General features: G+C 52.1%; 2 protein-coding genes across 2 annotated transcripts; one reads left to right on the top strand and one right to left on the bottom strand.

Annotated features, from left to right (window-relative positions):
- Positions 1 to 891: 891 nt before the first annotated feature.
- Positions 892 to 2786, bottom strand: LOC148219403 (uncharacterized). Its single transcript, XM_088157639.1, has 2 exons — positions 2459 to 2786; positions 892 to 2272 (listed from the first exon to the last, which is right to left on the bottom strand). The coding sequence occupies exons 1-2, from the start codon at positions 2769 to 2771 to the stop codon at positions 1506 to 1508; spliced, it is 1080 nt and encodes a 359-aa protein (XP_088013765.1). The 5' UTR covers positions 2772 to 2786; the 3' UTR covers positions 892 to 1505.
- Positions 2787 to 4003: 1217 nt separating this feature from the next.
- Positions 4004 to 23452, top strand: LOC148219402 (uncharacterized). The gene is made up of 6 exons (XM_088157671.1): positions 4004 to 4128; positions 16212 to 16292; positions 17739 to 17811; positions 18021 to 18089; positions 21120 to 21123; positions 22143 to 23452. The coding sequence occupies exons 1-6, from the start codon at positions 4004 to 4006 to the stop codon at positions 22979 to 22981; spliced, it is 1191 nt and encodes a 396-aa protein (XP_088013797.1). The 3' UTR covers positions 22982 to 23452.
- Positions 23453 to 24047: the final 595 nt, after the last annotated feature.

Below are 24047 nucleotides of genomic sequence, written 5' to 3'. Positions count from 1 at the left end.
GGACTGAGACAGAGTGGGACCAGAACAAGCACAGAGACTGACATCGGCACCAACACCGAGACTGGCACCTCTCTGGGACCGGGCCTGAGGCTGAGATTGGCACTGGGAGCACAACAGGATCAACACCAGCACCAGCACCAACACTGGGACCGAGACCACTCCACGAATTAGACCGAGACCACTCCACAAATTAGACCAAGACCAAGACTGAAACAAGAACCGGCACTGGCACTGAGACTGGGACCACTGTAGGACTGAGAATGAGACCCAGACCAGCACCGGGATAGAGACCGACACCGGGAGCGCTCCGGGATCTCCGCGTTCACTCCGGGGAGTTTTGGCTGCGCCCCCGCACGGGACTGGGCAGGACCGGGAGGGACCCCTGGGTGGGGCGGGACAGCCTCGGTTCCCATCGTTCTGGTGCAGCCATCCCAGTCCATATGGTCCCAGTGCATGTGATCCCAGTCTGTACAATCCCAGCCCATGTGATCCCAGTCTGTACAATCCCAGCCCCCATGATCCCAGTCTGGATGCTCCTGCACGGCTCACACTGCCAGGGTCTGGAATTCCAGTTCCCAGCCAGGAAAAGATGTTCCTGCCCTTGAAGGCAAAGCTCTTCAGAAGGGGCCAAAAGCCAAGTGCAGCAAAATTTTACAGGGACATTTCACTGCCAGCCTTCCTAACTTCACCCATGGCTGTTGGAGCTCCTGCATGGGGAATTAAATCAGGGGAGGGTCTTTGGTGGGAGCTGCCCTGGGTCAAGGGAGACCCTGAGACAGAAACAGAGCAGGCAGAGAGAGACAGGAGAGAAAGGAGGACACAAACACAATCAGGTGAGAAGGTGCCACTGAAAACAGAACTGCAACTGACTGGAAGTGAATGGGACAGAAATCAGGAATTGTGAAACTTTTATTTACTATCCAATCCATCCCTTGGCAGCCAGCCCCACACAATCCCAATCCCAGCGCTCCAAATTTGGATCCCACTTCTCCCAATCTCCTTCCAACCCCTTCTCACCCTGGTGGCTGTGGAATCCAGTAAGGTTCCTGGGGAATTGATTTGTTTTGAGGATCCACTTTGCAGTTGGATTGAGCCATTTTGGATTAAAATTGAGGTACTTTCAGAGGGATTTGAGAGGTTTTTAGGTGACCTAAATCCTCTTGGCTTTTGGTGTGAAAAGAAATGGAGAAGAGAGAAAAACTAAGGCCAAAACAAAAGGATAACCAGCCAGGTGTCTTCCCCAGATGGATCCCAGAGAATGTGGGTCACCAGGGCTCTGCTCAACGTGAGTTCTGCAGTGGGGGATGGAGTTGGAGCAGCACACAAGTTGTTCTTGCACTAGGGGGATTTACAGGGATTGCATTAATGCTGCCTCTGTTGGTGTCTGTTCAAAGCTGAGCTCTGAGAGAAGTTTGTCCCACACTCAGGATACTCAAAGGGGCTCTCCCTGGTGTGGATCTTTCAGTGGCAGATCAGGTTGGAACGCTGCCTGAATCCCCAAAACTTTATGGCCTTTTCCCAGTATGGATTTTCTGGTGGCAGATTAATTTGTCACACACAATGAAGATCTTCCCACTCTCCTCACACTCGTGGAGCCTCTCCCCAGTGTGGATGCGCCGGTGTCTGGTGAGGTGGGAGTTTCGCCTGAAGCCCTTCCCACAGTCGGAGCACTGGAAAGGCCTCTCCTCCCTGTGTGTCTGGAAGTGCCTGAGGAGATGGGAGCTGGTGGTAAGCCTCTTCCCACACTTGGAACACTCGTAGGGTCTCTCCCCAGTGTGCATCTTTTGGTGGCAGATTAGATGGGAACGCTGCCTGAAGGCCTTCCCACACTCCCCACACTGGTATGGCCTTTTCCCAGTGTGGATGTTCTGGTGGCAGATCAATGTGTTGCGCTCAGTGAAGCTCTTCCCACACTGCTCACACTTGTAGGGCCTCTCCCCAGTGTGGATCCTCTGATGGCGGATCAGTTTGTTCCTCCATCTGAAGCTCATCTCACACTCCGAGCACTTGTGGGGCTTCTCCCCATCACCAATCTGCTCATGGACCACCAGCTCCAAGCTCTGGCTCCATCTCCAGCTGCCCCCCCGGCCCAGGCTGGGGCTTTCCTCCTCAGATCCCCGCCATCTGCGTTTGCAGCCCCTCCTCGTGCGGGATCTCCGCGGCTTTTCCTCCCCGTTGCATTCCTGCGCCGTGGAGCCGCTCCAAACGGCCTCTTCCACGAGGTTCTGCCGCGGGGATTTGTCCTCCCTGCTCTCCGTGCTCAGCTCCTTGTCTGGGGCAGGAAGGACAAGCAGAGGATGGGATTTGCCTCCGTGCCAGAGGGAAGGGGAAGGAGATCCCCCCAGCGCGTCCCCGGCAGGACGGCGTCAGCAGCGGGGTTGTCCTGCAGCCGGGGGCCGTGCTGGGCTGGGAGATGGAGCAGGACAGAGGGGGAAAGGGGCACTGACTTCCTCCTCACCTGCCTGGGGCTCCTGGGACATCTTCCTCTTCCTCGCAGCCTCCTCCTTCTCCATCGGGCCAAGGGTTGGGAATGGGAAATCCTGGTTTGGGGAAAAACAAGGGATGAGCGCGTTGTGTTGCGGGTTCCTCCTGCCCAACTCCATCTCTACAAGTCCCCGAGCATCTCGGGTCCATAAAACCTCCCAAACACCAACATTCAGCCCTGAAAATGCCTCCCAGGGGTTCCTGGGAATGGTCCCTCCCCTTTGGTGTTTGGGGGTTCCCCCCAGTCCCAGCTGCTGGGGGTCACGCTTGTATTGGGGGTCCCCCATCTACTCGGTCCCCGCCCTCCCCAGTCTGCTGGGAGTCCCAGCAATCCAAAAAGCTCCCCCCTCTTCTGTCTCCCCATTTAGGGATGCTGGGTGTTTAGGGGTCCCTTCTCCCCTTATTCTCTGCTTTGGGGTGCAGGGGGTCCAGGGAGTCCCCCCTGCCCCTCTCCAGGCTGTTGAGGGTTCCAAAATCCCGGCGCTCCCCCCTCTCTGGGCTCCCCACTTTGGGGGCCTGGGGGACACAGGGCTCTGCTCCTCCAGACTCCCGGGGTTCCCTGATGTCCTGGTATTGCCCCTCTCCACTCTCCCCACTCTGGGGGTCCCCAGGTTCCCCCCTCTGGCTCTCCCTCGGGGTCCCGCAGCCCCTGGCTCTGGGCTGGAGGTGACGGTGCCCAACTAGGGCAGACACAACCCCCACTGCAGGGGAGACCCCACATGCCCCTGCTCTCTACCAGGGCTCTGCTGCCACAGCCACCAGGACACCCTAAAAACACCTCCTGGGGACCCACCAGTGTCCCCTCATGGGGCATTTTCTGCTCAGCTTTGCAGTTCTGCATTCTCCAAACATCCCTTCAAAACAAACCCAACCCAGGGACCCCCTGGGATATCTGGGCCGAGCTCCCCCTCCCTGGTCACCTGTGGGGGCGATGGTCCCAAGGATGGGGGACCTATGAATTCAGGGAGCGCTCGACCTCCTTCCTCCTCCTCCTTTTCTTGATCCTCCTTTGTCTTTCCTCTTCCATCCCTCCTCCTCCTCCTCCCTAACTCTCCCTCCTTCCCCTGCTTCCATCCCTTCTCGCTCTCCTCCTTCATCCCTCCTCTTCCATCCCTCCTCCTCCTCCCCCAGGAGCAGCGACACCCTCGGGGCCGTTCCCGAAGCCCTCGCAGCCCGCGGGAGGAGCGGGGATGGAGCCGGGACAGGTCGGGATGGGCAGCGCGGGGCTCTCGGCTGCTCCCACCCGCTGGGCCGGGGGGAACCTTACTGGGGACACTGGGAGCCACTGGGAATGACTACGAGCATGCTGAGAGCAACTGGGATATACTGGCAGCGTCTGTCACCTTACTGGAGTGACTGGAACCACACTGGGAAAAACCAGGACCATGCTGGGAGAACTTGTAACACACTGAGGGATACTGGGGAGTCAGTGGGAGCTACTACTCTATACTGGGGGCAACTGAGCATGACTGGGATCATGCTGGGAGGGACTGGGATCATCTATGGAGTGACTGGGACTATGCTAGGGGCACCTAGGATCGCACTGGAACTGGGAGCAACTGGAACCATGCTGCGGGAGACTGGCATCTTACTGGATCATACTGGCAGCAACCGGGACTGCACTGAGGGTGACTGGGAGAGGCTGTGAGCAACCGGGATCAGTCTGGAAGCAGCTGAGGACAACTGGGAGTGATTGGGAACGTGCTGGCGGCAACTGGGATACACTGGGAGAGACTGAAACCACAGTGAGGGGAAATGAGAGTAACTGGAACTAGCTGGAATCATACTGGGAGTGATTGGAATAGTACTGGGAATATCCCAGAATGACTGGGATCATACTGCAAGCAGACTGGGAGTGACAGGAAAAGTGCTGGCCACAACTGGAACCATATTGGGAGTAACTGGGAGCAACTGGGCCCACAATGGGAGTGACAGAGAGTCACTCTGGGCATGACTGGAATAATACTGGGAGGATCTGCGAGTGACTGTGGTCATACTGGAGATAACTGGAACCATATTGGGGGGGGACTGGGTACAGCAGATTGTACTGGGAGAGACTGGAACCATACTGGGAGTGACTGAGTGCAATTGGGCCCAGACTGGGAGTGACAGGGAGCATGGACAACTGAGAGAAACTGGGATCGGGCTGGATACAATTGTCAGTAACTGGGAAAGACTGGAATCATTCTGAGCGAACTGGAACCTTACTGGGGCAACTGGGATATAATGAGAGTGTCTGTAACCGTACTGGGGGAACTGGAATCACACTGGGAACAGCTGGGACAAAGCTGGGGACAGCTGGTGCCATACTGGGGAGACTGGAACCACACTGGGGGACACTGGCAGAAAGTGAGACATTGCTGAGAGAGACTGGGGCTATTCTAGAGATCATCCTGGTAAGAACTGGGAGCAACTGGAACTGTTCTGGCAGCAACTGGGATCATACTGGGATCACAGTGACAGCACCTGGGTACATGCTGGCTGAGACTGGGATCACATCAAGGGTGACTGGAATCATACTGGGATGGAGTGGGAGTGGCTGTGAACAACTGGAATCCTGCTGAAAGCAGCTGGGAAGAAGTGAGAGTGACTGGCACCATGCTGGGGGTGACTGGGATATACTGGGAGAGACAGGCAGGCACAGGGATTATACTGGAGGCTACTGGGGTCATGCTGGCATTGACAGGGAGCAACTGGGACCACAGTGGGGACCACTGGCATCAGACTGGGAGTAACTGGAATTAGACTGCAAGTGATGGGGACCATACTGGGATCATACTGGGAGTGTGTACAGTCATACTGGGATTAGAGTGGGTGTGACTGGACCCTGACTGGCAGTTACTGGGAGCTACCGGGCCCATGCTGGGAGCACACTGCACACACACTGGGAGCAACTGGGAATCAAACTGGGGGCAAGTGATCCATGCTGAGGGAACTGGGAGTGGCTGGGAAGGACTACAAGATTGTTCAGGGCAACTGGGATATACTGGGAGAGTCTGAAATATAGGGGTGGTGACTCGGACCTAAGTGGGAGCGACTGGGAATGTCCTGGGGGAAAAACTGGGACCGTGCTGGGGCAACTGGGGGAAGTGTCAGTCACTGGGACCCTGCTGGCAGAGACTGGCATCATAATGGACTCATACTGGGATTGTACTGGGAGTGACTGGGACTGTGCTAGGGGAAACTGGGAGAACTGGGAACACACTGGAGCAAAATGGGAGCAATTGGGACCGAGCTGGGGGCAACTGCATCATAATAGGAAATGACTGGGAGTGACTGGGCTCATACTGGGACTTCCGAGGAAACTGGAACCACACGGGGGGAGCAACTGGGCTCACACTGGAAGCAACTGGGCTCATAGTGGGAGCAACTGGGCTCATACTGGGAGCAGCCACTCCCGGCTCCCGCACCCCCGAACCCCTTTCCCGGCCATGCCGCCCCTCCAGCCCCAGCACCCCCCGCCGGGGTCCCGGCAATCCCAGGGGTCCCCCCCTCTCGGGCTCCCCGCTTTGCCCTTCTGGGGCTCTCCTGTCTCTGGGCTCCCGCTCAGGGAAGCCGCGGCTCTCCCGGGGCTCCCCCAAACCGGTGTCCCCCCGCCGATCCCGCCGCTCCCGCGCGCTCCCCACCTGGCCCCGGCACAGCTCGCAGGGCCCGGCCCGGGAAGCCCAACCCCCACCGCGGGGGGACCCGCATCCCCCCGGGCCCCGCCGGGGCTCTGCCGGCACCCACCGGTGTTACCGTATGGACTAGAAATCCTGAATATTAGAATATAAAGTGTATAAACCATAATAGTAGTAGTAATGCTAAGGCTTGAAGACTGCAGTCCCCAGAGTAGGCCCTGGGAAACTAACTTAGGAATATGCTGTGCTGAGAGCATGCAGAACCGTTAGTGATAAGGTTAAAGTCTAAACATAAATAAAGTACTGGTGGTGGGCAGTGGCATAAGAGAGAGATTGAGGGGGAGAACACTATAGTCCTAAGATAAGCAACCATGTAGGATTTATGACGCCAAAATGCTATCTTCAAGGTGAATGTATCTACAGAAGAATGTGTACTTCTGCACATAAACCATTTGTAAAAAGGGTATAAAAAACCCTCTAAAAAGGGAACCAGCGGGATCCTGACTTGGGACGCGAGTCCGCAGGTCCCCGGGCCCTGAATAAAGCACCGCATAAACTGACACTCTGTTAGTTTGTGTTTTACTTGGGGTTTCGGGCAGCAGTTTTGGCGACCGCGGCAGGACTCTGGGGGCGGCAGGGGCGGTTCGCGAGCTGATCTACTCCACGCCGGCACCAGGTGATTTCTGGGGAGACATCAACCCGTGCCCGACCCCGCGCCTGACGGACGACTGTGAGGTAAGCCCGCAAGGTGCTTTATTCTTTATTGAAAGGGAAAGCCCGCCGATTAAGACAGGACGGTGATCCCGCACCGGGGGCAAAGGACGTCTTAAAGGTTGTGGAAAAGGAAGCCTAGGCGCTGGTCGTCAGACGCAACAGTGATTGCGCAGATCCAGCACTTGCCACTCGCGGCGACGAGGAAGGCAAGAATTGTGGTAAAGGGTGTGTGAGTGTGGAAATAATAGTAAAGTGTGTGAGTGTGAGTGTTATGATGCCTTTTAAAACCTTTAAAGTTCTGGCTAGTTCGGGGATGGAAATTCCGAATGATTCACCCTTGGGCTGTTTGTTGCAACATTGGAAGGTGGGGAAATTTGGTCAAGAACTGAGTAAAAAGAAATTGATTGATTTTTGTAATCATGTGTGGCCCCAATACGAACCTGAGGGTATGCAATGGCCCCGAAATGGTACTCTAAATCCTGATATTATAACTCCTCTTATGCATTTCTTACAAAATAATGAGAAATGGGAAGAAATCCCGTATCTTGATTTGTTTTATTATTTGAAAAATAAGCCAGAGTGGCAGAAGGAGTGTGGCATCATGGTCTTAAAAACAGCAACAGATGGTTGTGCGGGCTGCAAAGGGTGGCAGAAAGGGAAGGAGTATTCTGTTAAGTTGTCAGACCCTGAGGAGGATGTTTCTCTGTTGGTAGCACCTAGTGCACCCCCCCCGGAAGAGAGTGAATCGAGTGAGTCGGACGAAGAGGTGAATGAGGAAGAAAAAGGGGGGGATTTAGAGAAAGGAAAAGTCGTTGATAAGCCGCGTACTCCTCTATGTGAAAGGACCCGTAGCGGGCGGGAGAAGAAGGGAAAAAGGGATGCACAATTGATGGCTCCGTTGCGGGAAGCGGTCGGACCCCACGGGGAACGAGTAATGGTGAAAGTTCCTTTTTCTCCTAATGATTTGTTAATTTGGAAGCAGTCTGTGGGGGCTTATCGGGAGGATCCTGAACGGGCGGCAAGGGTAGTGAAAATGGTGATTAAAACACAGAATCCAGACTGGAATGATTTACAGGTCTTACTGGATACAATAATGGACTCTACTGAGAAAGAGATGGTGTTTAGAGCTATGAGGGAAAAGGCACGAGAAATGATTAGGTTGCAAATAGCGGATGGTACATTAAACGATTTGGTGCCGCGGGAGGATCCAGAGTGGAATGTTAATTCAACAGGGGGTTACCATAGACTTAAGGCTTATCAAGAATTGTTGATAGAAGGAATACGGAGCGGGATACCTAAGACGTTAAACTGGTCCAAGCTGTATTCAGTAAAGCAGGAGAAAAATGAGTCCCCGTCAGCTTTCTTAGAAAGGCTTAAGGAAACTGCTCGAAAATATACCAGTTTGGAAATTGAAGGGGAATCAGGGAAATTGCAGCTAGCTTTAATTTTTATGGGACAATCCCAAGAGGATATTCGGAAAAAGTTGCAGAAATTAGAAGGGGAAGATACACGGAATTTGGATAAACTTTTAGAAGTTGCGTGGAAGGTATATAATAATAGGGAAAAAGAGACTGCTAAGAAGCAACAAGCTAGTATGTTGGCAGTACTACAGCAGATAACGGGGAATGGTATGTGGGGAGGTGGCCGGGGGCGCGGACGGGGGCGAGGAATGGCTAGGGGAGGAATTTCGATGGGTGGAAGGGGATTCCCAAACCAATTACAAATGGGACAAGGAAGAATGAGATTGGGATTGGATCAGTGTGCCTTGTGCAAGAACAGAGGACACTGGAAAAACGAATGTCCACTTAATCAAGGTATGGGATTCGGGCTGAATAGCGGGGAGGGGTTGATAAATAATTCACGTGCAGTTCGTGGAGGGCCACAAGGTGTCGCCCAAGCCTTTATGATGGGAAGCTACCAGAATCAAAGCTGACTAGATCGGGATCTGAAGGTAGTCTTAGAAGTAGACGGGGAACCATTGGAATTTAGAGTAGATACGGGGGCTACATATTCTGCTATTAACACCAAATTAGGACCTCTAAGTGATTCTACCATTCGGGTGGTAGGGGTTACAGGACAGGTGGAAGAAAGGGCATTTTTACGTCCGTTGGATATAAAGTTTGGGGGGAAAGAATTTGATCATCAATTTTTATATATGCCAAATAGCCCAGAATCATTAATAGGGAGGGATTTGTTATCAATGTTAGAGGCAAAAATAATCTTTGAAAAAGGAAGAGTAAAATTAGAAATTCCAGAAGATAATATAGCCAAATTATTTACAGTGAAAGAAGTAGAGGCAACAGAAATCCCCACAGAAATAGAACAGGCTGTGGTACCATGGGTATGGGAAATAGGGATTCCTGGAAAATCAAAAGCAGCACAACCGGTAGTTGTGGAATTGAAGGAAGGAGCACAACCCGTACGGATAAGGCAGTACCCTCTGAAACTGGAGGCTCGGAAAGGAGTAGCACCCTTAATAGATCAGTTTGTCAGTTTAGGGATATTACAGGAATGTGAATCAGAATTCAATACCCCCATATTTCCGGTAAAGAAGTCCAATGGTAAGTACAGGTTAGTTCAAGATCTGAGGGCAATTAATAATATAACAAAGGATATTCATCCAGTAGTAGCAAATCCATATACATTGCTAACAGCTGTCTCGGAGATATTTAAATGGTTCACAGTAATTGACTTGAAAGATGCATTCTTCTGTATCCCTTTGGCATTTGAAAGTAGGAAAATTTTTGCTTTCGAATGGGAAAATCCTGCTACAGGACGGAAAAGACAGCTCACCTGGACACGCTTACCACAAGGATTCAAGAATTCTCCAACCATCTTCGGAAACCAATTAGCCCGGGAACTAGAAGAATGGAGACTAACTCAGGTAAAGGAGTCACCTTCCTCATTTATTCTTTTACAGTACGTAGATGATATTTTTCTAGCCTCAACAGAAGAAGACATCTGTCGCAGACTCAGCATTGAACTCCTCAACATGCTCGGACAAGCTGGATACCGAGTGTCAAAAGAAAAGGCCCAGCTGGTAAGAACACAAGTCATTTATTTGGGATGCGAGATATCACAAGGAGTTCGGAAATTAGGGGTGAACCGGATCCAGGCCATATGTGCTATACCAACACCTCGAAATTCACAAGAGTTAAGGTCCTTTTTAGGAATGGCAGGGTGGTGTCGGTTGTGGATTCCAGAATTTGGACTAAAAGCAAAACCTCTGTATGAGGCAGTCAAGAATCCTGAATTTAAATGGAATAAAATACAAGAAAAGGCATTTCAGAACTTGAAGCAAGCCCTAAAAGAGGCACCTGCATTAGGGTTGCCAGATCTCACAAAACCCTTTCAGCTATATGTAAATGAGAGGCAAAGACTGGGGATTGGGGTGTTGACACAAAAATTGGGAACATGGAAGCGCCCGGTGGGGTACTTCTCAAAACAACTGGATCCAGTAAGCACTGGATGGCCTGGCTGCCTTAGAGCTGTTGCTGCAACAGTGCTTCTGATACAAGAAGCTAGAAAACTAACTATGGGGCAGAAAATGGAAGTGTTTGTCCCACATATGGTAATAGCAGTTTTGGAACAAAAAGGGGGACATTGGCTCTCCTCCAGCCGTATGCTGCAATACCAGGCAATCCTTAGGGAACACGATGATGTTGAAATGAAGGTAACTAACCATCTCAATCCAGCCGAATTTCTTAGAGCCACCCAAGAAGAAGGCAACCTGGTACACGACTGTGTGGAGACCATCGAACAGGTATACGCTACCCGCAAGGATCTAAAGGATGAGCCCTTAGACGAACCTGAATGGGAGCTGTATACCGATGGATCTAGTTTCGTGGAGAATGGAACCAGGTACGCCGGGTATGCAGTGGTAACTCTAAGACAGGTTATAGAAGCCAGAGCCTTGGCTCCCGGAACATCAGCACAAAAAGCTGAAATCCAAGCCCTCATCCGAGCCTTGGAATTGAGTCAAGGGAAAAGAGTAAATATTTGGACTGATTCTAAATATGCATTTGGGGTAATACATGTACATGGGGCATTATGGAAGGAGAGAGGACTATTAAATTCACAGGGTTCGTCAATCAAACACCGAGAACAAATTGTGCAACTACTGGAAGCAGTACATAAGCCCCAGGCGGTAGCAGTAATGCATGTAAAAGGACACCAGCAGGGAGAAGAAAGAGCATTCCAGGGAAATCGTCTGGCTGACAGAGCAGCCAGACAGGCTGCTCGCGAGGTATGGACCCAAATGGCGTTGCTACCAGCACGTACCAACCCTGCGGAAGCTTTCATGGACGAAGTACCAGTATACCTACCAGAAGACGAAAAATTAGCACGGCTAGTACAAGCTAAGAAGAATGCGGCTGGATGGTATGTAACTGCCGTAGGACAAGTGATATTGCCAACAAAAATAATGAGAATGATATTAGAAATTGAACATAACAAATGCCATTGGGGAGCAGAAGCTTTAGTGCAATTTCTAAAACAAGAAATAATCTCCAATCAGATGTTAACAATGGCCAAAAGGATCAATGCAATGTGTCCAGTTTGTATTAAGAACAACCCAATGACACGTAGGCAAGTGCAAATGGGAAAATTGCAAATAGGCCCACAGCCAGGAGATTATTGGCAGATAGATTTTTCAGAATTACCAAAAGCACAGGGGTATAAGTATGTTTTAGTCTATGTATGTACCTTCTCAGGCTGGCCAGAGGCATTCCCATGTAGAACAAACCAAGCAAAAGAAGTGATTAAAACTTTACTTCGAGAAATCATCCCTAGGTTTGGAATCCCACTAGGGATGTCCTCTGATAGGGGACCTCATTTTGTGGCAGGAATAGTGCAAGAAGTGGCTAAGGTACTTGGGATAACATGGAATCTCCATACACCTTGGAGACCTCAGTCTAGTGGACAAGTAGAAAAAAAGAATCAGACACTAAAAGGCCAAATTAAGAAAATCTGCCAAGAAGCAAAGATACAATGGCCTCAAGCATTACCTTTAGCTCTGTTAAGGGTCAGAATCAAACCTAGAGACAAGGTAGGAGTAAGTCCGTATGAAATTTTATACGGCAAACCCTATCATGCTGCAACTTACAAAGGGGACCCTAATGTGGTGGGAGATCAGGTACTGGTAAATTACATTTTGTCTCTCAATAAGACTCTTACAGCACTACGGGGGGCGTTGCAGTGGAATCGACCTTTGCCTCTGGAGAATCCCGTCCACGATATACAGCCTGGAGACCAAGTCTACATTAAAAACTGGAATGTGGAACCACTAAAAGAAACATGGGACGGCCCCCGACAAGTGATTATGACTACATACACAGCCGTAAAGGTCCAAGGGATCGACAATTGGATACACTACACCCGAATCAAGAAAGTCCCGTCACGATGGGAAGTCCAACCTCTAACCGACACAAAACTGGTGTTCAGGGCAAGGCCTTGATTGCGATGTTAATGTTGAGCATTGCTCGTATCGGAGATGCCTTTGTTAAAGTTACTGTCCCTAAACCAACAGTGATTGTACCACAAGGGGCAAATGTAAATCTAACCTGTTTGTTTTCTGATAACCAGGGAGCTGGATTCGATGAAGTAAAGACGAAATGGAAATTGATCACTACAAATAAGGTATTTTCAGAAGAAATTGTGACAATTTGGGATATGAAACAGCAGAAAGGTAATACTACCCTAATGATCTCACACTTGCAAAAAGCCCAGGTTGGTCAATTTTCATGCATGGTATGGATTAGGGAAAGTTTCGATTATGGGAACTTAGATGTAAAATTTTGGTGGAGGGTTTTAAGACAGAAGGGCATTCTTATCCAATACAAGTAACACCCACAAGTATGAGAATTGACATGTGGGATGGTCCTTCATTGAGAATCAATTGTACTCTTAAATTAGGGAATCTTTGCAGGATGAGAAAAACTAGAATGGTCCAACAAGCAAAAGAAATGGAAAATGAGAAACAGGAATTGGGGCAAGAGAATTTGGTAGTGGGATTAATTAGGGATTTTGGGAAAATGCAAAATGTAACAGCGATAACAGCGTGTTTGCCCTTGCCAAAGGCAGCAAGTGACCCTATACCGTGGGGAATCATCCCATTAGGAGAAATGCCCCCAAAAATAGTAAATGGAACGAGGAAATGCCACAGAGAGCTACGAAATCGCACTAGAATAGTAGAAGAGGTTTATACCTATGGAAGACGGTGGTCAACCCCAGGGCAAAGATCGGAATGTTTAAAATTACCAAATTCTGTATTCACTGAAATAGGTCAATACAACAATGTTGGGTGGTGCACATTTGAAGTAAATCAGAAAAGAAGAAAACCTGTAGTAGATTATTATCATGAGATAGTGTGTCAGGAAGGGAAAGAAGAGTGGGAGCAATGGAAAGCAATTTGGGGTCCTAGCCTACTCGAACCCTATAGTTATATCGGATCAATACACTGGTGTATCGAGTGGTCAAGAAAACAGGAACATCCAGGGGCCCTCGAAGTTGAAACAGTGCACCACAGCAGACTAGCCCAAATATCAGGTTGGAACTGTAGTAAAGTCATAACCTGTGATACCCCAGAATCCCAAATTGGATTGGTACCCGTTCGGGTGTTGTTGAAATGGGGATGTGAATGTCAGAGATACAACCATACAATAACGGAAGAATTAAAAGGAGCTCGGAAAGATTGTCAATCAACCACAGTACGAAGCCCCGGAAATTCAGTCTGGGTAATGGGACATGGCCAATGGACTACACATTTACCGATAGGTGGTCCGATTACTCAAATAACGTTAGGGATACCAGCCTTATGTCCATTTTGGAAACAGTCCAAATTAACCAAGGAGGACCAAGAGAAAAGGACGAAAAGGGGATTAAGCCCTGAGATAGTCGAAGCAGAAAATCTAGAGAATGAATGGCACGAACCGGGGGAAAGTGTAAAATTCGGTTGGATGCTTGAATCCTTATTTGCACCTGTATCTACATATAGAAACCGGGAAATGTTATATAAATTACTAGAGCAGACAGAAAGATTGGCAGCAGTAACAAAGAAGGGATTTAGAGATCTTAATATACAATTACAAGCCACAACCAGGATGACAATCCAGAATAGAATGGCATTAGATCTGCTCTTATTAAAGGAACACGGAGTTTGTGGATATTTACAAGGAAGGGATGATCACTGTTGTGTACATATCCCAAATGTCACGAAGGAAGTAGAAAAGGATATAGGTCAATTGGAGCGAATTGAACTAAACATACATGAAGTACAAAAGAATGCAGAACAAAATTGGGTTGGAGCTTTATTCAGTTCTTTAGGAATCCAGGTCTCTGGTTGGTTATCCTCAATTATTCAAAATGGAATAATGATTGTAATGATCATTGTAGTAATTGTGATTATGTATAGGTGTCTTTTAGGAATAATTGCTAAAGAAGGAACACATACACGGCAAATCATGAAGGCCCTGACTCGAAAAGAAGTGATTCAACCAACTTCCTGAAACAACCCTCCACCATCATATCTGGAAACTATCACTTGGAAGAATTGAGCATCCTTGCAGAAGGCTCTGAAGAATGCTCAAAAGGGGGGAGTTGTTACCGTATGGACTAGAAATCCTGAATATTAGAATATAAAGTGTATAAACCATAATAGTAGTAGTAATGCTAAGGCTTGAAGACTGCAGTCCCCAGAGTAGGCCCTGGGAAACTAACTTAGGAATGTGCTGTGCTAAGAGCATGCAGAACCGTTAGTGATAAGGTTAAAGTCTAAACATAAATAAAGTACTGGTGGTGGGCAGTGGCATAAGAGAGAGATTGAGGGGGAGAACACTATAGTCCTGAGGCAGTGGCGCCAGAGAGAGATTGAGGAGGAGAACACTATAGTCCTAAGATAAGCAACCATGTAGGATTTATGACGCCAAAATGCTATCTTCAAGGTGAATGTATCTACAGAAGAATGTGTACTTCTGCACATAAACCATTTGTAAAAAGGGTATAAAAAACCCTCTAAAAAGGGAACCAGCGGGATCCTGACTTGGGACGCGAGTCCGCAGGTCCCCGGGCCCTGAATAAAGCACCGCATAAACTGACACTCTGTTAGTTTGTGTTTTACTTGGGGTTTCGGGCAGCACCGGGACCCCCAAAAACACCTCCCGGGGACCCCCCGATGTCCCCCCGAGGGCCATCTGCGCCTCTGCAGCCCTGCAACATCCAAACATCGCCCCGCCCGCCCCCGAAAAAAAGAAAGGAAGGGGGAGCCCCAAATATATTTCGGGTGAGCTCCAAATATCCCTCCCCCCTTCAAAAAAACCGTCCGGGATATTCAGGGCGAGCTCCCCCTCTCCGAGCACCTGCGGGATGCGGGGAACGATGCTCTGGGGGCGAAGGAGCTGCGGGTACAGAGAGCGGTGAAAGCTCGCGGTGCCTCCTCTGCCTGCTCCAGCTCCTCCTCCCCTGTCCCTCCTCCCCCTCCTCTGACCCTCCGGGGACTCTCGGGTGAGCGGGGCCGGGCCGGGACACGATGGGAGAGGGGTGGGGTCACCCCCAAACCGAGCTGGGGGGAGCGGAGGTTTGGGGAGGACAATGGGGTAGGAGTGGGAGAGGGGCATGAGGGGAGGTGGGACAGCGGGAAAGGGGCTCCCAATGGGGGTCCCCCAGCTCACCCGAGCACCCCCAAGCCCCATCCCAGCCCCTCCAGTTCCCTCCACACCCCCGGCTGGGGGGGCTCAGCCCAGGACCCGTCGTGGTTCGGGGCTCCCCCGAGGGCAGCGAACGGGAGAGTTCCCGGCTCGGAGAGGCCCCAGCAGAGGAAGGGATCCTGTCCCTCTCTGAGAGCCTTGAAGGGTCTCCAGGCCCCTTTGAAGAGGAGTTTTACCTTTTTAAGGTTTTCTGGGGGATCCAACATCTCCAAGAGTGTTTTTTCTGCCTCATTTTAGGGTGTTTGTGGTGTTCCAGCCCCTCAAGCCTCTTTTAAGGCGAGATTGTGACGGATTTAGGTGACATTTGTAGGGGCCCCCCCACTACAAGCCCCTGTAGGGGATGTTTTGGCGCCAGGGTGGATTTTTGGGGTTCTCTCGATCATCGCCGCTTTAAGGGGCTCCGCTATGTTCGGGCACCACTGTAACTCCCCTTAAAAGGGCAACACCTCTCCCGTTGATTTTGGCAGTAGATCTCTGGGGGGTTGGGGGTCCCGGGAGGGTTTGGGGGTACCTGGGCGATGCCGGTGCCAGAGCTGGGGACACCGTGCCAGGAATGAACCTTCTCACTGCGCACGGGCAGCGTCAGCGTGTTCAGGGAGATCCTGGGGGGGCGCGGGGTCACCCCAAATCCCAGGGGAGCACAAATGCTGAGGGACCCCCCGAACTCCCCTCACCGCTGGATCTGCTGCAGGCAGGGGGACACCAACACTCGGCCCCCGCTCCCCAACATCATGGAGGGGCTGCGGCAGAAACGTGGGAAGGGCACGGACAGGTGAGGGGGCACCCCCAAAATCCTGGAGGAGGGGACACGGGGGGACTCCCAGGAATCCCCATGGGAGGATGAGGGGAAACCGAGGAGGAGTCTGGGGGAGGCTGGGTGGATCTGCACAGGTGCCCGGGAAGAGGGACCTTGCCACGAATATCCGGGGCAGTTTTTTTGAATGAGGGAGGGATATTTGGAGCTCACATGAAATATATTTGGGGCCCCCTGTTCCTTTCTTTATTTTGAGGACGCACTGGGGCATCTCCTTCCCCTTCCCTCTTGCACGGAGGCAAATCCCATCCTCTGCTTGTCCTTCCTGCCCCAGACAAGGAGCTGAGCACGGAGAGCAGGGAGGACAAATCCCCGCGGCAGAACCTCGTGGAAGAGGCCGTTTGGAGCGGCTCCACGGCACAGGAATGCAACGGGGAGGAAAAGCCGCGGAGATCCCGCACGAGGAGGGGCTGCAAACGCAGATGGCGGGGATCTGAGGAGGAAAGCCCCAGCCTGGGCCGGGGGGGCGGCCAGAGATGGAGCCAGAGCTCGGAGCTGGTGGTCCATGAGCAGCTTCGTGATGGGGAGAAGCCCCACAAGTGCTCTGAGTGTGGGATGAGCTTTACCTGGATGTCCCACCTGATCTCCCACCAAGGGATTCACAATGTAGAACGGCCCTAGGAGTGTAGGGAGTGTGGGAAGAGATTCACAGTCAGCTCCAACCTGATCCGGCATCAAAAGATCCACACTGGGGAGAGGCCCTAAGAGTGTTCTTGAGTGTGGGAAGAGGTTTACTGTTGGAGAAGATGAAAATAGAAAGCCTTATAAATATGATTGCCTGGGAAATGATTTTGAGAATATGGAAAGTATAAGCGAGATTGAAATGAAAGCCATCTTTGAGATACCAAACCTTAGTTAGTGAACAACTAGAAAACAATAGTATGGCCAGCTGAAAGTAATCCCCTCTTGATTGAACAATTCCCTCTGCTTGCAGAGAGGTCCAAGGGTCAGAGAAGACCCTACTAGCTTAGCAGAAGGAGTCCAAAGAGTAGTTTTTAGGGTTTAAAGTGTGGCACAGTATGGTAATGTAATGATTCTTATAGGCTGCCTATAAAAGCAATAAGATTTGTATCTTGTATTAGATTGGTTAGTGAAAATTAGAATATTCAACACAAAAGAAGATTTATTGTATTGTAACGGGAACCTCACTCTCTCTTTTTACCTCTTACCTCTCTTAGCTCTCTTCTCTTACGCCTTGCTTTCTCACCACTTGCTCCCTTACCTCTCTCTCTACTCTTCATACTCTTGCCCTTCTGCTTTTCCAGGCCTGGTTGGAGTTGTGACTGGCAGCTCCAAGCAGGGCCTTCCTCCCCGCACCCTTTGCAATAAACCACAAGTTCCAACACTTGGCTTTAGAGATCTCTCCGTCAGTCCTGACCGTCCTGACCTCTACCACTCCTACAGTTTACCACCACCAGCAATGTTCTCCTGCACCAGCGGATTCACACGGATGAGAGACTCTTCTGCTGCTCTGACTGCGGGAAGCGCTTCAAGCAGAACTCCACCCTCATCATCCACCAGTGCATCCACACCAGGGAGACACCCCACGAGTGTGAGGAGTGTGGGAAGAGCTTCAGCCAGAGCTCCCACCTGGCCCTCCACCAGAGGACTCGCACTGGTGAAAGGTCCTACGAGAGTGGGGAGTGTGGGAAGAGGTTTCACACCAGCTCCAATCTTCTCCTGCAGCAGCGGATTCACACGGAGGAGAGGCCCTTCCGCTGCCCCGACTGTAGGAAGTCTGCAATGGGTTCTCAGGTAACCAGGGCCCCATTGTGACAAAGCATGGCCTGATGGAAACCCGGTGCCTCTGGGACATCTCCAGCCTCGGAGGAAGCAAGTGTCCATTGTGACACAGCACAGCCTTGTGAATCACAGGAGAGCACAGTGACACCATGGGATCCTGGGGAGCCAAGTGTCCATTGTAAACACAGCGGGGCCTCATGGAAGCCAGGAGATCATTGTTAGGACACACTGTCAAAATTGGACCTTGCTTCTGTGAGATTTCATTGCCCCACAATGTTCTCCTGGGTTCCAAGAGGCCTCGCTGTGTCTCAATGGCCCCTTGCTTCCACGAGCCATGGCAGGGTCCCCCTTGCCCCTGGGTTCCATCAGGCTGTGCTGTGTTGACAACTGACACTTGCTGCCATGAGATTCCATTGTGTCACAATGGTGCCCATGTTTCCATGAGGCTGTGCTGTGTCACAATGGGCACTGGATTCCACAAGAGCTGGCAATGTCCCAATGGCAAAAGGGTTCCATGAGGCCATGCCATGTCACAACTGCCTGGGGCTTCCATGAGATTCCTTTGTGACACAGAGATCTCCTAGACCCCATGAGGCCTTTGTCTGCCACAGTGGTGTCTTGTTTCTAGAATGCCTGGCAATATTTCTGTGGCCCTTGAGTTCCATGTGGCCTCTGTCTGTCAGAATTGACCGCCCTTTCCTTGGCCCCGCCCCTTTCCCCTCACAGTTCCCGCCCTTTCCTTGGCCCCGCCCCTTTCCCCTCACAGTTCCCGCCCTTTCCTTGACCCCGCCCCTTTCCCCTCACAGTTCCCGCCCTTTCCTTGACCCCGCCCCTTTCCTTTCACAGTTCCCGCCCTTTCCTTGACCCCGCCCCTTTCCCCTCACAGTTCCCGCCCTTTCCTTGATCCCGCCCCTTTCCCTCACAGTTCCCGCCCTTTCCTTGACCCCGCCCCTTTCCCTCACAGTTCCCGCCCTTTCCTTGACCCCGCCCCTTTCCCCTCACAGTTCCCGCCCTTTCCTTGCCCCATCCCCTCCCAGTTCGGGGCTCGGAACGGGGGAGGAGGAGGAGGGAGGGAGGAAGAGGCGGAGCGGCAGCAGGAAGCAGGAGCAGAGAAGGAGCGAATCAAGCGCGCGACCCCGGAGCTCCCTGAACTCGCAGCCCCCCGGGACCATCGCCCCCCATCCCGCAGGTGTCCGGGGAGGGGGAGCTCGCCCCAAATATCCCGGGGTATCCCTGGGTTTGGGGTTTTTTGGGGGGGGATGTTTGGATGTTGCAGGGCTGCAGAGGCGCAGATGGCCCTCGGGGGGACATCGGGAGGTCCCCGGGAGGTGTTTTTGGGGGTCCCGGTGGGTGGCGGCAGAGCCCCGGCGGGGCCCGGGGGGATGCGGGTCCCCCCGCGGTGGGGGTTGGGCTTCCCGGGCCGGGCCCTGCGAGCTGTGCCGGGGCCAGGTGGGGAGCGCGCGGGAGCGGCGGGATCGGCGGGGGGACACCGGTTTGGGGGAGCCCCGGGAGAGCCGCGGCTTCCCTGAGCGGGAGCCCAGAGACAGGAGAGCCCCAGAAGGGCAAAGCGGGGAGCCCGAGAGGGGGGGACCCCTGGGATTGCCGGGACCCCGGCGGGGGGTGCTGGGGCTGGAGGGGCGGCATGGCCGGGAAAGGGGTTCGGGGGTGCGGGAGCCGGGAGTGGCTGCTCCCAGCACGAGCCCAGTCGCTCCCAGTATGATCCTGTTGCTCCCAGTAGCAGCTCAGGCAGTCCCAGTGATTCCGTATCATGATGTAATTTACCCCAGCACGGTCCCAGTTTCGCCCACTTCCTCCCATGATAACGGAAATTAAAAGAGAAACAAAAATACTTTTAACAACAATTTTAAATTGAGAGAGTCAAGGCATTTCTGTATTTTCTGGCCACGATGTTGTGGCCAGGATGTACCACAGAAATCTCATCCACACATTACCGGGCTGTGCAGAGAGAATCATTTCGTGACACTCCCTTTTTAGCAGATTTTTCAGATCTTTTATACAGTCAATGCTCATAGAAATGAATTGGGTCAGTGTTCATTGGTCTCAAGCTGCAAATATTCAGTTCCTAATATTTGGCCTCCTTTTGGATCTGGATTTCTTCCCTTCTGCTGTTAATTCCGTCTTGATTCCCTGATTTTCTTATCAGTCTTTTCAGAGGAGATGTCTGCAATTCTGCCAGAGGCAGAGTCTGGGGTAGATGTTCCTGGGTGGCCGCTGATGTTCTGTTAATGGCCGCTGATGGCCCTTGATCTTTAAGCTGCTCCCAGTCTGTTGATGTGTTGTGTTCATCAGACCCCACCTGGTGCAGCAATGCCCTGGAAAGAAACAAAGAAGTCTTTTTGTAGGGCAAATTAATCCCCTCGACTAAAGTTATGCAAAGATTTTTGCAAGGATACGATTTCCAACACCACTTGTGTCCAATGCGTTCCCAGTTCTCCCAGTTGCCCCTAGCATAGCCCCTGCAACTGCCAGTAAGATCCCAGTATGAGTCCAGTATGATGCCAGTCTCTTCCAGCAGGGCCCCAGTCACTCACACTTCCCCCAGTTGCCCCAGCATGGTCCCATTTTTCCTTCAGGAGATTCCCAGTCGCTCCCAGTTAGGTCCCAGTCACCAGCCCTATGGTCTCAGACATTCCCAGAATATCCCAGTGTGGACACACACATTTAGAGAGCTAGGAAATTGCAGCTTGGCAATTCTTTTCAGGCCTGGATTTCTCCTGTCTCTCAGGTCCATTCCCAGGCTGACAAGCTGACTACAGCTTCAGTTAGGGACGCAGTCTCCCAGAGCGATAACTTGGTGAAAAACAGAAGGGAATACATAATAAAGATTAACACCTGGAGTCTTTCCCATGGGACATCCGGACATGCTGTCCCAGGGATATTTTTCCCAATTCTGCAATGAACTACTGTCCTGTCCTAACTGCACGTAACACACTTTAAATACGGGATGTCCGTACAATAAAGTTGGCCTTTTTTCCCCAAAAGAGGTCCGTGTGTGTTGCTGTCTTTTCTCTCTCTTTGCAGCGTAGTAACCACATCCCAGTTGCCCTGAACAATCTCATAGTCCTTCCCAGCCACTCCCAGTTACCTCAGCATGGTTCACCTGCCCCCAGTTTGATCCCAGTTGCACCCAGTTTTCTCTAGAATACTCCCAGCGTCTCTCAGGGTGCTTTGTGTATTTTTTTGGGCAGGGGGGATGTTTGGAGAATGCAGAGCTCCAAATCTGATCAGAAAATGCTCCACGGGGGACATTGGGGGGTCCCGGTGGCGGCTGCCGGCAGAGGCACCCTGGAGGAGCAGAGCCCTGTGTCCCCCAGGCCCCCAAAGTGGGGAGCCCAGAGAGGGGGGAGCGCCGGGATTTTGGAACCCTCAACAGCCTGGAGAGGGGCAGGGGGGACTCCCTGGACCCCCTGCACCCCAAAGCAGAGAATAAGGGGAGAAGGGACCGCAAAAACACCCAGCATCCCTAAATGGGGAGAGGGAAGAGGGGGGAACTTTTTGGATTGCTGGGACTCCCAGCAGCCTGGGGAGGGCGGGGACCGAGTAGATGGGGGACCCCCAATACAAGCGTGACCCCCAGCAGCTGAGACAGGGGGGAAGCCCCAAACACCAAAGGGGAGGGACCATTCCCAGGAACCCCTGGGAGGCATTTTCAGGGCTGAATGTTGGTGTTTGGAAAGTTTTTATGGACCCGAGATGCTCGGGGACTTCTAGAGATGGAGTTGGGCAGCAGGAACCTGCAACACAACGCACACATCCCTTGTTTTTCCCCAAACCAGGATTTCCCATTCCCAACCCTTGGCCCGATGGAGAAGGAGGAGGCTGCGAGGAAGACGAAGATGCCCCAGGAGCCCCAGGCAGGTGAGGAGGAAGTCAGTGCCCCTTTCCCCCTCTGTCCTGCTCCATCTCCCAGCCCAGCACGGCCCCCGGCTGCAGGACAACCCCGCTGCTGACGCCGTCCTGCCGGGGACGCGCTGGGGGGATCTCCTTCCCCTTCCCTCTGGCACGGAGGCAAATCCCATCCTCTGCTTGTCCTTCCTGCCCCAGACAAGGAGCTGAGCACGGAGAGCAGGGAGGACAAATCCCCGCGGCAGAACCTCGTGGAAGAGGCCGTTTGGAGCGGCTCCACGGCACAGGAATGCAACGGGGAGGAAAAGCCGCGGAGATCCCGCACGAGGAGGGGCTGCAAACGCAGATGGCGGGGATCTGAGGAGGAAAGCCCCAGCCTGGGCCGGGGGGACGACCAGAGATGGAGCCAGAGCTTGGAGCTGGTGGTCCATGAGCAGCTTTGTAATGGGGAGAAGCCCCACAAGTGCTCAGAGTGTGGGATGAACTTCAGGTGGAGGAACAGCATGATCCGCCACCAGAGGATCCACACTGGGGAGAGGCCCTACGAGTGTGGGGAGTGTGGGAAGGCCTTCAGGCAGCGTTCCCACCTGATCCGCCACCAAAGTGTCCACACTGGGGAGAGGCCCTACGAGTGTTCCAAGTGTGGGAAGAGGCTTACCACCAGCTCCCATCTCCTCAGGCACTTCCAGACACACAGGGAGGAGAGGCCTTTCCAGTGCTCCGACTGTGGGAAGGGCTTCAGGCGAAACTCCCACCTCACCAGACACCGGCGCATCCACACTGGGGAAAAGCCTCACAAATGTGAGCAGTGTGGGAAGAGCTTCAGTGAACGCAGCACATTGATCCGCCACCAGAACATCCACACTGGGAAAAGGCCATACAAATGTGGGGATTGTGGGAAGGCCTTCAGGCAGCGTTCCAGCCTGATCTGCCACCAAAGTGTCCACACTGGGGGGAGGCCCTACGAGTATCCTGAGTGTGGGACAAACTTCTCTCAGAGCTCAGCTTTGAACAGACACCAACAGAGGCAGCATTAATGCAATCCCTGTAAATCCCCCTAGTGCAAGAAAATCTTGTGTGCTGCTCCAACTCCATCCCCCACTGCAGAACTCATGTTGAGCAGAGCCCTGGTGACCCACATTCCCTGGGATCCATCTGGGGAAGACACCTGGCTGGTTATCCTTTTGTTTTGGCCTTAGTTTTTCTCTCTTCACTATTTCTTTTCACACCAAAAGCCAAGAGGATTTAGGTCACCTAAAAACCTCTCAAATCCCTCTGAAAGCACCTCAGTTTTAATCCAAAATGGCTCAATCCAACTGCAAAGTGGATCCTCAAGACAACTCAATCCCACGTGAACCTTACTGGATTCCACAGCCACCAGGGTGAGAAGGAGTTGGAAGGAGATTGAGAGAAATGGGATCCAAATTTGGAGTGCTGGGATTGAGATTGTGTGGGGCTGGCTGCCAAGGGATGGATTTGATAGTAAATAAAAGCTTCACAATTCCTGATTTCTGTCCCATTCACTTCCAGTCAGTTGCAGTTCTGTTTTCAGTGGCACCTTCTCACCTGATTGTGTTTGTGTCCTCCTTTCTCTCCTGTCTCTCCTGCCTGCTCTGTTTCTGTCTCAGGGTCTCCCTTGATCCAGGGCAGCTCCCACCAAAGACCCTCCCCTGATTTAATTCCCAGTGCAGGAGCTCCAACAGCCATGGGTGAAGTTAGGAAGGCTGGCAGTGAAATGTCCCTGTAAGATCTTGCTGCACTTGGCTTTTGGCCCCTTCTGAAGAGCTTTGCCTTCAAGGGCAGGAACATCTTTTCCTGGCTGGGAACTGGAATTCCAGACCCTGGCAGTGTGAGCCATGCAGGAGCATCCAGACTGGGATCATGGGGGCTGGGATGACATGGACTGGGATCCTCCAGACTGGGACTGCACAGGCTGGGACCAGTTGGATCAGGGCCAAACAGACTGGGATTGTACAGACTGGGATCACATGGACTGGGATTGTACAGACTGGGATCACATGGACTGGGATTGTACAAACTGGGATCACGTGGACTGGGACCATATGGACTGGGATGGCTGCACCAGAACGATGGGAACCGAGG

This window comes from Sturnus vulgaris, unplaced genomic scaffold (genome assembly GCF_052056855.1).
Source record: "Sturnus vulgaris isolate bStuVul1 unplaced genomic scaffold, bStuVul1.hap1 Scaffold_141, whole genome shotgun sequence".
NCBI classification, from domain to species: domain Eukaryota; kingdom Metazoa; phylum Chordata; class Aves; order Passeriformes; family Sturnidae; genus Sturnus; species Sturnus vulgaris.
The sequence above is the reverse complement of the archived record's forward strand: the minus strand, read 5'-3'. Positions and strand labels throughout refer to the sequence as shown.